This window comes from Camellia sinensis, chromosome 5, assembly GCF_055761805.1.
Source record: "Camellia sinensis isolate YWXY chromosome 5, ASM5576180v1, whole genome shotgun sequence".
Classification (NCBI taxonomy): domain Eukaryota; kingdom Viridiplantae; phylum Streptophyta; class Magnoliopsida; order Ericales; family Theaceae; genus Camellia; species Camellia sinensis.
The window spans coordinates 184,073,835-184,088,696 of NC_138965.1; the positions used below are offsets into that span (position 1 = coordinate 184,073,835).

General features: G+C 33.5%; 1 protein-coding gene across 1 annotated transcript; it reads left to right on the forward strand.

The window, feature by feature from the left end:
• The first annotated feature begins 7,382 nt into the window (after positions 1-7,382).
• LOC114316552 (MLP-like protein 328) lies at positions 7,383-11,607 on the forward strand. Its single transcript, XM_028263225.2, has 2 exons — positions 7,383-7,632; positions 10,972-11,607. Exons 1-2 carry the CDS (start codon positions 7,443-7,445, stop codon positions 11,235-11,237), a joined length of 456 nt encoding a protein of 151 aa, XP_028119026.2. The 5' UTR covers positions 7,383-7,442; the 3' UTR covers positions 11,238-11,607.
• The last annotated feature ends 3,255 nt before the right edge of the window (positions 11,608-14,862 follow it).

Below are 14,862 nucleotides of genomic sequence, written 5' to 3' on the forward strand. Positions count from 1 at the left end.
TACTGTCTTGTTCATGGTTTGGGTAGTTTGAATTGTTATTATATTTTAAGAATCACAGATTCTAATACTTTATGTAGATGAATCATGCTGTGATTGTAATATGTGGATGAACCATGCAGTGATTGTGATATTTTAAAGTTTCAAACTTTCTTTTTTTGGAAGAGACATACAGTGATTGTAATAGTTTTTTAAGTCATTGACTGTAATACTTTTTTTTTTTTTTTTTTTGAGAAAGTGCACAAATTGAATTATGTTGAAAATTTATAAAATCTTAAACCACCAAACCAATTCGCATCCATCCGCTAAACCGCCAATCCGCTCAATCCACATCCGCCGAATTGGCGGATGGATGCAGATTGATTTTCTCCAATCCGCCAATCTGGCGGACGGATGGTGGATTGGAGGTTCCATGGCTGCAACCGACCCGTGCCCACCCCTAGTGGAGAAGAGGGTTGGACAAAGAAATTTGGGGTTTGAGGATTGGAGATCGACAATAGGTGTGGTGGTGGTTCTTGTGGTTATGGTGGTGGTTGTGGTGATAAAAAAGTTGACAGACGAGGGGAGAGAGTATAAGGGAAAGGTTTGGAGACGGTAAGAGAGAGGGAGAGAGATGAAGATGGTGAGAGAGAGGAAGATAAGGGCAATGGAGAGAGAGAGAGAGACGAGGGTTCATCTGAAGTGAGATGATTCACCGTTGGATTATTTAATCCAATTGTGCTTTTTTTTTTTATTGGAATACACAAATTGAGCAACGACTCTTTTTTTTCCTCCAATTCAGAAAAGTTTGAAATGACTCTATTTAACGGCTATAAACTAAACGAATAAAAAAAAAATGGCCATATTTTTACTCCCTATAAATATAAACAACCAATCTCAATTTTGAATTCATAACTTTCAATGTACATTATTTTTTTTATGTTTGATTTTTTATACAATCAGTATGGAAGGTTCATCAAAAACAAAGAGAGGAAATCATTCACCACCCAAGAAGATGTGGCAATTTGTAGAGTTTGGTGTCACATTACTGAAGACCTAATTGTTGGGAAGTGTCTATCTCATCTCGATGGAGTGTAATCATGAAATGTTGCAACAAATTTCATGGGCATTTAGCGCAAGTCAAAAATCTACACCCAAGTGGGATGTCTCAAGTTGATGTAGTAAGATTTCATCTTCATTTATTATGTTAGTTTTTTTTATTCTGTATCATATCAAAATTAACTAATTAATTAATTTAATATTTTATTGATACAGATGCTTCAAGCAAAACTTTTATACCATCACAATGAAAATAAACATTTTGCTTTTGAATATTGTTAGCCAATCTTGCAAAACAATATCAAGTGGCAAGATGTAGCTCATATGAACACAATGAAGTCAACGATACATACACTGTTTTCTCCTAATGTAGCCCTCGATTCCCTTATGAATAACTGCATTTCTCTTGAAGACCACAACAGTCTAAGTTTTGGCAACAATCCAACTGCTGGTAATAATCTAATCGGTGACGGTAGTGTCTCTGCAAGAGGTAAAAGGCCTATGGGTAGGAAAACTGCAAAAGAATTATTTCGGAGAAATTGAGTCTATGAAGCTGAAGTCCACAAATTTAGCAATGTGTTAGAGACAATTAACCAACACCTTATTGAGACGGAAATGGAAAAAGCTGAAAGAGAAGAAAAAATGATTCAAGCACTGTAGGAGATGAAAGAACTTGAGATCAAAAGACAAGAACATGATATCAAAAAGAAAGAACATTTGATAATGACTACGACCATTTCTCATATGGACCCTTAGACGAAAATATATTACATAATGTGAAAAAAAATGAGATTTTTGCCAAGTGGTCTGCAAATGTCAGCAACCCAAATTACTATTTTCCCCTGCCTCTTGATGCATCATTACGGGAGAATGTATTTTTTAATTTTGTAATGTCATTTATTTTTAATGTAATTTTTAGTATTTAAATTTTTTTTTCAATTTTTTTTTCATTTTTTATATTTGTCTAGTCGATTATAATATAAATATATAATTTTTTTTACCAACAATTAAAAAAAGGTAACAAAAGACAAAAAAAAAAAATCACTAAAAAACCTATATCCAAACATCATCTACAAATTTGGAGGGAAAGTTTGTTGAGATTTGTCAAAATAGCATGTGTACCACTGGAGCCAAGGTTCTAAATATCGGCCGGTACGTGCCGTATCGGCTGATTCGTAACGGAAAATGAGAGTGCCTAGTCGGATACTCACCGATATACCGGTGAGAACGAATTTCACGTCCGTAGCGGCTGATTCCCGACACGTATCGGCTTGTATCCGATACGTGAGCGTTCCAATTCCGATATAGTCCGATTCGACTGAAAAACGAGCAAAGCATATGGAAAAATAATTGAGGAAAGCAAGTCACATGGAAAAACAAATCACCTGGAGAAGCATCAAATCGGACCAAACCTCAAACCCAAATCAAACCCAATCGGACCAAACTCAACTCAACTCCCCAAAGTTTTCCCTCAATCGGACCAAACTCAACTCAACTCCCCAAAGTTTTCCCTCAATCGGACCAAACTCAACTCCCCAATCAAACCCAAATCCATCTTCCAAGGGCATCGATCTTGTAAAGTGTTGCAAGGAGAAGCATCGAATCGAACCCAAACCATCACCGATTTCAAGTTCCTTCATTGAAGGTTTTTCTCTCATGCTCTGTTTACACTGGTGTGAGTGCTCTGCTTTTTACTTTGGCTGAACACTTCAAATGGTTTTGCTTTTGATAGGCTTGTTTATATTATATTATGTTATATTATATTATTTTATGGTTTTGCTTCTTCAAATGGGTTTGCTCCGGTTTGCTTTGTTTGGTTTGTTTATGTTATATTATGTTATTTTTTTTCTTCTTCAAATGGTTTGTTTATATTATATTATGTTATTCTTTTCTTTTCTTTATGGTTATTTTTTTTATTTATATTATGGTATGGGATGGTTTTGCTTGCTAAGTTGCGTTTGGTTTGTTTATAATATATATATTTTTTTTCTTCTGGTTAGTTGTTTATAATGGTTTATAATTTGTTTGCTTGGTAAGTTGTGTTTGGTTATTTTTTTATTTATATTATGGTATAGGATGGTTTTTTCTTGATTTTTTTAAATAACCAAACTATATATAATAAAATATTAATAATACAAATAAAAAAATTTAACAGCTTTTGTTTGCTTGATGGGGGATGAGACAAGAGTCACCATGATTATTGATTGAAAGTGCATTAAAATCGATCAAAAAAATAAATAAATAAAATAAATTAGTTAATTAAGGTTAATATAAATACATATCATTTAGTTGAAAATGAGTCAAAAGTGCATTTACATATCAAAATTTTGATTAAAATATGATAAATTAAGGCTAAAAGAGTGAAAAAAATACATAAAATTGAGTTTTAGAGGGATTGCTAATGATTTTTGAAATTTCACAGCCGCGACGCCCGATACCCGATACGTACCGGTCGATACTCCCGATACCGATACTCCGCGATCGATACCGTTACGTTACCCGATACCGCGATTTAAAACTATGACTGGAGCACCATTGCTATAATTTGACAAATTACTACTATTCATTGCCAAATTATAGCAATAACAATGATATTATAGCAAATATCATTGGAGATGCTCTATAAATAAATAAAAAGCCTGAAGTTAGTGAAAATTTTCAAAATTGTAATACATGTAGAATGAATGAAAAAAATATCAACATAAGGAAATATATTATTGGTTAGATCAAAATGTCCTTCTTGCTTTGCTTTTCATCCTTTAAAAGCAGCTAGACTTTACACATTGTTATTATGTTGATGCAAAAAAAAAAAGAGGGGAAGGTGGAGAACTTAAAAGAAGAAGGTGATGAGGAAAACAAAATAGTGCAGATGACAGCAGTAGAGAGAGAATGCTTGAAGCTGTACAAGAGTTTTAACCTCATCCACCACATCATTCCCAAGGGAAATGCCTGTGTACAAAATCACTATAGAGTACAGAGAGGCGAAATGAGGATGTCCCGCCTCTACACAAATACATAAACTCTACAGTTGAATTGGTTAAAGATCTCGATGTTAAGCTGGTCATGGCATAGTAATGTGCACAGGTCATATGCTTAATGGTTCTGATTTAGTACTTGTGTTGTTGTAATAAGAGCTTGGAAGCTCTCAGTGTTGGTGCTTCAAAATCAATCCAATTATGTGTTTAGTACTTGTCTATCTAGAGGACATTAATAAGCTTTTGAGTGTTGGTTGCTAGCTTTTTCCCTTTCACCTTAAATGCCTCTACTCTATCTCCATCTATGTGTTTTTGGTGTCATTGGCATTGAAAAATGATAACCATTACCTGCTAAAGAATGATGTCTAAACCAACTGTTTGCCTGTGCAAATCTTGGTTGATAGTGCCTCTTACTACCTTTATCTCTAACGAAGCTTATGTGACTGGTGTCTCTGACTTAACCGCCTACTGGCTTTTATTCTCATCTAGATCTCAAACAAATGCATTTTGAATTCTACTGTACGTAAAGGATGGATGATAATATGTTTCACCACTCTCATAGCCAGAAGCCTGATTCACTTTCTTTGGTCATTGTTGTAGCGATTATAGACTTGTTGGCTCAGTACTTCATTCATCATCGAGGAGATAGGCTTCACCATTTGCTTGTGATGCTCTCCCTTTCCGGACAACACCAAGACAAAGATGAATATTTAGTAGACCCCCTTGTTGTATTACTGCCTATCAAATTTTCACAATTTTTTGATTTCTGAAAGCACTCACGCTCAATTACTTACGTTAAATTCCCACATCTTTTTATTATTATTATTATTATTATTACCTTTATTGTAATAAGCCTATCCTGTCTTCTCTGACCATATTCCAAAATAAAAATATCAAATTATCAAAACTGATTAACATATCTATCTCAATCTTGTGGCAATTTCCCCTTCAAATCATATCAAGGGTATATCATATCCTCTACATCCTAAAAATTCAGTGCAATACAGTTAATCATATTTTTCCTTTGATAGGTGTGTTTTGTGCAACCAATTAGTTGATCTGTAGCTAACTTCAAATTCTTTATTGCCTGGATGAAGTTGCAGGTGTCATATGAAAATGGGGAAAAATTGAGACCACTAGTCTCAAAGAAAGCTTGAGCAAGAACCCATAGATGCCTTGGCAATTAGCTATTTAAAAGACCCTACAAAGTCCACAAATTGAACCAAGGAAGGATTCACCTTCCCCCTTGTCCTGCTCTTCATCAAAAGAAATAAATAAATAAATCTACTCTTAATTTTGAAAACAATCCACACATACACGACAGAGTAAAGCTAGCAATCAAGAAGTTTCCCATCTCTTTCCAACTCTACTCCCCTTCAACTATTCTTTTAAACATGATTTTGATAAAGCTCACCTCACTATTAATCTAATTTCTCTCTTTATCTTTGAAAACAAACAAATTAAAAATTTTAAAGACAAAAATTAGGGATAAAATCGCTTTTTAAAGACAAAATATATTTATTGCCAAAAGTGTCACTATTATATTTTTGGCAACAAAATTTAGACATTAATGATGAATTATTTTCTTTTAGGAATCAAATTTTTTCTTAAAAAAAAAAAACCTTTTTTGGGACAAATTAGTGACATTTAAAAAAAATTGTCGCTAAATACCTTGTTTTTTACTGTTTGAGATAATATGTCAGCAACTATCCTTGAGATGACAGAAATTAGTCTAAATATTTTTTATATCAAAATTTTTACATTAAAAAAAAAATTTAATCTCTAAAATTCTTAAATATTTAAATTGTAATGGAACAAATCTATGGGAGAAATGGACTCAATGGAGGCTTGGTTTATTGAACCTACCTCTCGTATCATGTTATATTTATTGAAAAAATAAAAAATCATTTTGTAATGGGTGGAGTAATTTAAGATTTTACGAACTAATAATTTTAGTGATTTAGAGAAGCAACTTGAAAAAAATCTTTAATGATTTATATTTATTTTGTCAAAGTTTTGTTTCTATATAAGTAACGTTAGGGTTGTTTGGGGTAATTCTATCTAAATTATTTCGTGTGTCCTTATGTTACTTAAATTATTTCGCTTGCCCTTATGTGTATTTTTTGTTGTTGTTGATTTTTCTTCTTGTTGATGTTGTTGAGAAACATACTGCAACAGATAAAAAAAAAATATGTGGTGTACATGAATTTGTGATGCAATAGATAAATTTTTTTTTGTTGAGAAACATATTTCAACAGATTAAAAAAAAACCTATGGTGCAACAGATTAAAAAAGATTTGTTCAAACAACTCTGAACAAATAAAAAAATCAACAAATAAAATTCAAGGGAAAAAATTGTACGAATAATAAAATTTGAACAGATAGATTTAAACAGATAAGTGAAAAAATAGATAATAAAATTTGGACAAATAGATTTAAATAGGGAAGCAAAAAAATTGAATAGATAAAGGAATTTCACATTTCAACATATAGATAAGTTAAAAATGAGAATTGAGAGAGAGAGAGAGAGAGAGAGAGAGAGAGAGAGATGTAAAAATTCAATTAATCATGGGCAAGGGTAAATTTCAACAAATAGTAAAATTTAAATAGATAAGGGAAAAAAATTAAACAGATGGCTAAAAAAATTGAACAGATAGAAAAAAAAATTGAATAGATAGATATAAATTTAAACCGATAGTAAAAAAAAGTCAATAGATAAATTAAAGGGTAAAATTGAAAGTAAGATGTCCCCCAAAACTAACAAAAAGACTTCTCACTAAACTATTTTACAAATAATGGACCTCCTATCAACAAAAAATATCTATTGGATTTAAACTCTTATACCCTCCTTAATTTAGACTTTTCAATAATTTTCTCTAATTTAAATAAGTTAAAAAAAATTTATTATCTAGAAATTAGAAAAAAAAAATGCTATTGACTTTTACTACCAAATAACCCATTATTATTACACAAATAAATTATGTAAATGGTATGCGTTTTCATAATTTTAATTAAATTTAGAAAATGTTTCACTCTGCTCATCAGTAATAAATAAAGTAAATTAACGTCAATAGTTTCAACGTACCATTATTCAAATTGATAGTTTTTTTTTTAGATGGGAAAAGCGAAGGCAAAGATACAAAAAAACTAAGCAATATCAATAGTTTAACCGTACAATTATTCAAATTAATAGTTGAAAGATTAAAACAAGACAAATTTGATAGTTTCAGTGGGACGAGGTGAATTTTTTCCATAAATTCATCACTTTTTCTACGAGGAGAAGAAGGGCACGTGGATAATTATTCACCGTTAGTGCCTCTATAATAAGGGCCAACTTGTCAAGGGATTTTCTTCAACCTGTGTATGAGTGAGTGAGTGTTCTCTATTTTTGTTTGAGAGTTGGAAGTCTTACTTGGGGGTGTGTACGTAAAAATGTATCTTGGTGGTAAGATGGAGGGTGAAGTAGAGATAAAGTGTGATGCTGATGAACTTTTCCAAATATGTTCAGGTAAAAAAGCACATACAGCACAAAACTTGAGCCCTGATAAAGTATCCAATCTAGACTTACATGAAGGTGAATGGAGAGATCATGGATCCATCAAGTTCTGGACTTATGTTACAGGTATGTTCACTAAACCTCTGTTTATTCAGACAGAAAAATATTTTTCTTTACAAAAAAAAAAATTTCAAAAAATATTATTTTATAAAAAAATGTTTTCTTATATTTAATTGCGTTAATTGAAAGTACTCTACTAATTGTTGTATTAGTGATGATGGTAGTGGTGGCACCAGGTGGAGGTGGGTGGAGGTGTTGGGGGTGGTGATGATAGTGGTGTGACAATAGTGGTGACATCGGTGGTAGCGGTAGTGGTGGTGGTGGCAGCGATGACGGTGATGGTGGTTGTAATTGTGGTGGTGATTAGTAATGTGGTGACATTGATAAAACATTAGTTCGAAAAACATTTTTCACTAATAAAAAATATTTTACATTCAAATAGGCTTATTTTTCGTTGCCTGTTATTTTTTGTTGTACCAAATGACACGACTCTATTAAAATGTTTTCCAAAGTGGACAATATTTTTCACCACCTACTAGAAAATATTTTTCACTACTAGAACCTAGTCTTGTTCGGATTACTTTCTCTCTCATGCACAAAGTAAAAAAAGGGGAATTGCTTAAGAAAAAAATTGCCAAAACACGGAGAGTGTAAATTGTTCTGTGGTGGGGTGTAAGTGAATTTATAGGGGTGCAACTCCATGTGTGTGTAAATTATTCTTTATTGTTTCATTGTAAAGTAATTTCCCCAAGTAAAAATGAGGAGAATTTTTTTTATGCTGGGAGGGTACCATTTGGTACTGCCAAGTGATACTTTCCACCAATTATAAATGTGTATATCCTCTGTAGTCTTCTAAACACTCAATATAAATGTAATAGACCCTACTGTCAAATCCAATCGAAATAAAGGAAAGTACAATGTGGCATCTACCTCTGTCACGACCCAAACCGGCCAGTAATCCGAGATTACCGAAGGCCTGCTTAACAGTAATATAGTAATAGAGAGTACAGGGGCTGGCGGAAACCAATACAGTAAATAAACAATATCCAATGAGCTGTGATAATCTGTATGCAAAAAGACTTTTCATTTAAATATATACAGTCAGACAAAACAGTATGTATATATATGCAATCATTCGGTTCAGAGACCTAATCTCTATCAAACAGTACAGTACAGTACAGTAAACAAAACGGTTACAGAGACAGAAGGGGGAACTAAAACACCCCTAAGCCATAACTTGGCAGGCTCGGAACCTCGCATTGAGGCACATAAGTTGGCTCGACAAAACTGGAGTTTACCTCGATGCTCCTAGCTGCGGTCTGGTGCCTGTACACCTACATATATATATGAGCAGTGAGCTAAAGCCCAGTGAATAACACAATGCGTAAAAGGGTTAAGAATAAATGTCCTTACAGTAATGAAAACAGTTCATTAAATCAGTATTTCATTCGTTCAGTCAGTACAGCCATATGTGGTACATCCATTAGCATAACAGTACAGTAAACAGTAGGTCTTAAAAGACCGAACAGTAAATGATGGCCATCAATCAGTAACAGTAGTGGTTCCAACAAGGGAATCGACAGAGATCTCTGTAACAGTAACAGTCAGTAACAGTAGTTGCTAAGGATGCCACAATACAGTTTAGAATAGAGGACATACATTCATTTAGTTAACAGTAATCAGTTCAGAAAGCAATACAGTTCAATCGTTTAGAAGATAATCACTTTGAACATATCTTTACACAGTTGTTACTCACAGAGTTCTGGGCTACAGTAGAGCTAGAGCGCGTCCCCTGTCGCCAACCCTACACAGTTACAGATTGAACACACACTAAGCTACACAGTTGGGAAAGATAATAACTTAATCCCTAATTTGCCTCGGTGTGGTTCAACATTTATATCCTCATTAAGATGCCTTAAACTAGGCCTAAGAATGCCTAGGATGAGATGAGGATGCAAAGATGCACTTTAAAAGCATTTTCAGACTTTTCAGAAAACAGGGGTCACGCTCGAGCGTAGGTTACTCCGCTCGAGCGGACATGCAGGCAAAGGTTTCCGCTCGAGCGTAGACTTACCCGCTCGAGCGTAGACTTACCCGCTCGAGCGTTCTGCAAAACAGTCAAAAGTGCCAGATAGGTGAAAATCACGCTCGATTGGGTGCTCGACACCCGCTCAAGCATGAGACACAATGTCCCACTCGAGCGTCAATTATTCCGCTTGAGCGGACTTCAAAACAGAACAAAATGCTGAGAGCACGATTTCCACGCTCGAGCGCCAGTCACCCCGCTCAAGCGTGAGTCCAAATTCTGGAAATTCCAGATTTGAACCTCAAGCTCAAAACCAAGTTTTAAACCATAAATTTCGATCTTCTTGGGCCAATTTTCCAGAAAACACATCAAAACTCATACTTTAACATGATTCAAAGATCAATTTGTAAAATCAAAGCCCAAGGGTGTTTCAAATAAATCCAATTCAAACCAATTTCCATGAATATGAAGAACATGCAAACATGCATGAATTAAAACCATTTCAAAGCTTCAATTTGATGCTCTAAGGAGCCAATTGTTCCAAAAACAAGATGAAAACATGGACTTAACATAACCATGAGCATGCATGAGACAATTCTCCATGGAATCAACTCAAATTCAACAATTCAAACATGCATGCATGGAATGAGCTCCAATTCAACATTAATGAACCAATTCTTGACTTAACTCTTTCAACTACCATGATCCATGCTAGAAGGAACTTAAATACAAGTCTAGAGGCTCAATTATGCACTTAAGCTTTCAATTCTTCAAGATTCAAGCCAAATCTCTATGTTGAATTCACTATTCTTACTATCACTCTCTCTTGGTCGGCTAGCAAGGACAAGGGGCTGAGGAAATGTTTTTGTTTGAGTGAAATAAGGCTCAAAGATGTCCTAGGTAGTGGCCACTAAGGATGGCAAAATTGTGAATAAGTGTAACAATGCAATTTATCAATATTTAATCTAATTTAATCATACCAAATCAGTTTTCAGATAAATATGTTATAAATTCACATAAATCATGATGATCATAAAACACTAATCGATTTTCCAGTTCGGCCGCCGATAAGGCCTTCAATTAGCAATTTAAACACAAAGACACGAACAGATAATCAAATAACCAAACAGATAGAATTACAATAAACATGCATACTCAGTCAATTTAGTTTCAATTTCAGTCAGTCAGTTCAGTAGTTTATTCAGTTCATTTATCAGTCATAATCAGTTTCAGTTTAACGGTAATCAGTGGTTATTCGGTAAACAGTGACGAGGGTTGTTACAACCTCTTACTACCCAAAAATCCTTCAAAAATGAGGCAATCTTTAAACAACTATTAACTGTGATTTCACATTGTTCTTATATGTTCATCTGCAATAGAGGGAAAGGTGGAGACTTTTAAGGAGAAGGTCACCATAGATGAGGAAAACAAAACAGTTCATTTGACAGCAGTGGAGGGACATTACTTGGATCTTTACAAGAGCTATAACATTATTTACCAGATCATTCATAAAGGAGAGACCAATGTCCTCAAAATCACTATAGAGTATGAGAAGCGAATTGAGGATGTTCCTCCTCCACAAAAATATATGGACTTCATAATTGATTTGGTTAAAGATCTCGATGCTAAACTTGTCATGGCATAATAATATGCAAAGTTTATATACATGTGTGCATGTATAATTTGGTTGCATTGTATTGCAATATAAACGGGTTATGACTTAATCCTTGTGTTCTAATGAGAGTTTGGAAGCTCCAACTTTGGTGCTTCAAAAACCCAAGTTGCAAGTTGAGTACTTGTTTATGTATAGCATTAAAAAGCCTTTTAGTGTTGTTTATTACTTAAATATATCTCTATTGGTCTCCTTCATTCAACATGTCCATGCACAAAAACAGGTACACATCCATGAGCATATTACTAAAATTGTTGCACATTATGGAAAAGAATTGAGAAGATAAATGGTATTTGTCACCGCATTTGTTTCACTATTTTGTAGTGGTTAGGAGACTTGTGAGTTAGAACCAATTGGGTTAACCCATTAGCCAAGAGTTTGTGCACCTCATTAGGAGGTCAAATGTTTAATTTTTCTTACTTGTATGATGTACATGAAAAACTCTAAAAAGTAAACGGTTCGGATTATCAAAACAAAACCCATAATAGATCTCACGGGCCCGGACAATACTCTCCATTTTAGATTATGGACTAGAGGGAATCCAAGTCCTAGAACAATGACATAAATTAAGAAAAAATTTAGTTCAAATATATTAATAATTAAAATCATAAACCTTTTCATAAATCTATCATAATTTTATGAAATTACCATTCCCCCATAAATTAGGCCTTTTTTTTTTTAACTAATATTAGCTAGACATTTTTTAATATTAACTAGACTTTACACATAATTGTTATGTTGATGCGAAAAATAGAGGGGAATGCGGAGAACTTAAAAGGAGAAGGTAAGTATTGATGAGGATAGCAAGATAATGCAGATGACAGCAGTAAAAGGAGATTGCTTGAACCTTTACAAGAGTTTTAACCTCATCCACCACATCATTCCCAGGGAAAATACATGTGTACAAAATCACTAGAGTACAGAGAAGCAAAATGAGGATGTCCCGCCTCCACATAAATACACAAACTTCGCAGTTGAACTGGTTAAAATCTTGATGCTATGTTGGTCATGGCATAGTAGTGTGCAAAAGATCATACACTGCTGGAAATTTTACATTTAGTGGTGTTTAAAAAACGCCACTATAGGTGTAAAAAACGCTGCTAATTCTTTTTGTGACGTTTAGTACCAAACGTCGAAGACACGACCATCACTGTAGCATTATGATGCTTTAAAAACATCACTAGATTAGTAAATGTGATAAATAATAGCAAAATGACGTCATCCAGTATTTAGCAACGTTTTAAAAACACCATGATAGATTCTTTCCTATTGTAAAAATATGACCATTGGCACTGTAGTGACGTTTTGGGAAAACGCCATTATAGCTCCTTTTTTTTTTCTTTTTCTTTTTCTTTTTATTTTATTTATTTATTTTTTTTTTGAGATTGTACTAATTCTGTTAGATTTAAACCATACATGTAATAAAGCTGAAAAATAGCAATAATATGGAAAAAAAAAACTTTATTGCTATTTCAATATATTGACTAAATTTAGGCAAACGTTGCATGGTTATTTCTAATCATAATCAAACAACAAACACAACCAAACAATAAAAGGAAAAAATATATTGCACTCCAGATGTATGCAAGAGCGATCAGACTCGGGTTTGTGAAGTTCTCTCTGAACAGCAACATTAACTCTTTAGGAAAACACTTAAAGGTCAGTAAAAAAATAAACAATAAACAGTAATAATAATGACCAAAAAAAAAAAAAAAAGTCTACCCTTAGTATCTATAGAAATCAGAATAGGGGGACTACTACTAATATATGAACCTTGCTATCCTCCAAAACAAATTTTGATTTAATATATGAACATCCACTCAAGCAATAGAAATCAGAATTTAATATATGAACCTTGCTATTCTCCAAACAAATTTGGATTTTGTTTGTGTTTGTGTTACCAAATCAAGATTAGCTTTAGCAGAATGTAACTTAGTTACTAGGTTCTTCACTGAATCATCCTGAAATTCCAAAGACAAATGAAACACTAAAACTCCATAATAGCCAAAAAGATGAAACGATATAGCTGTCAACACAACACTTTTATTAGTTTCAGTGTCATGCCCCTGATTCGATTAACATACACACGAAAATTATTGAGGCAATTAGAAAGAAGTTCCAATATACAACATTGCATTTACAATTACCGGTGACTAGTCATTGAGTATATTTGGCTCAATGACAATATTATGGTGTGCTAAGGATCTTCCAAAATATGCTCAGTGATAGATAAAAAAATTGGACAAAAAAGACAAGAAAGAAAGAATCACAGAAAGAGAAGTAATGGATTGATATGAATATAGAATGAATTTACCTTGTTGAAATGTTCATATTGATGGTTACCTAGACTAAAGACACCATATGTAAGCTGTTGAAGCCAGGCTCCCTTTTCATTTTCCTAAAAACATTTCCAATACCTCTTCACGCTAATTTCTAAAAACAATGCACTACTAAAGTTAGTTCGATAGTGACAAAACTACCCACCTCAGTAAACCATTAGTAGAATCTTGTAGCATTATCAGTTGGCTTTCTATCTTCATAACTATAGTGACTAGCTCAAATGTAGATTAAATAAGTGCCTCACCTCTACAAAGTTCAATTTGTTAAAAAAATGTCATGCATTTGCAGATAAGAAAATTTACAAATCTGTCTTATGTTGCTAACATGAAAAATACCCAAGTTTCTTTTTTCAGTTTTTGTTCATATTGATCATCATTAACAGCATAATCATCCTAACTCAAGGGGAAACAAAGGGTGATATCAAATAATCTAGTATTCGTAAATCCTCTTGAAAGATCAAATGAGAAGTAAATCCTCTGCAAGTTCAATTTTTGGATCGAACATGGTTTTTTGAGGACAATAACAATAGTCTTAATTAATGGACAAGAAGTGTAAACCCGAGGATAAAAGAACAACAGACCTGCATGAGAATTGATGCAGCAATCTAAGGATTGATTCCAAGTTGGAAAATGGAAAGCTTAAGTTCAACTGTGAAATCTCCGAGTTCATCTAAAAAACAGAATGTATAAATAATATTTTTCAAGAACAAAACGGGGAAAAAGAAACCTTGGTTAGCACAGTAATAATCAAATAAAAATTTGTTTATAGATATCCCTATTTCACCAAAACTTCACCAACTCGTTGAGCATGTTATTAGGAGGGAAAAAAGTTTTGGCACTGTCCAGTTGTGTAGAAGGAATGAAGGACAACTCGTTGATTAAGCCACAAATTATATGTAAATGCAGTTACCTTCAAAGGCTCAAGGATACCCTTTGCCACACACAGGAAGACCTGGACATCCAGCAATCTCACATTGTCCTTTTGAACATTGAAAATAGTTATTGGTCATGAACATGTTCCAAAAACATGAAAGACCTGAAATTATTCCAAAGCATGAATTACTGTGTTGGAAAATAGAATAAACTAAACACATACCAGAAGCAATGCATTGCGAGTGCATCTTCTGTAGTAACATTACCAAATATTGTGGTTAAGCCTAAAACCTCCAACTGTGGACTTTGGAATGCAATGAAGATTGCCATGCTATCATCTGTACATCAATGAAAACATCAGTCACACCTCACAAATGACACTTAAA

Bases quoted from the DNA above. Each gene is read 5' to 3' on its own strand.
- LOC114316552 (XM_028263225.2), top strand. From the start codon at position 7,443: ATGTATCTTGGTGGTAAGATGGAGGGTGAAGTAGAGATAAAGTGTGAT. The intron at 7,633-10,971 runs GTATGTTCACTA...CATCTGCAATAG, and splicing joins GTTCTGGACTTATGTTACAG to AGGGAAAGGTGGAGACTTTT.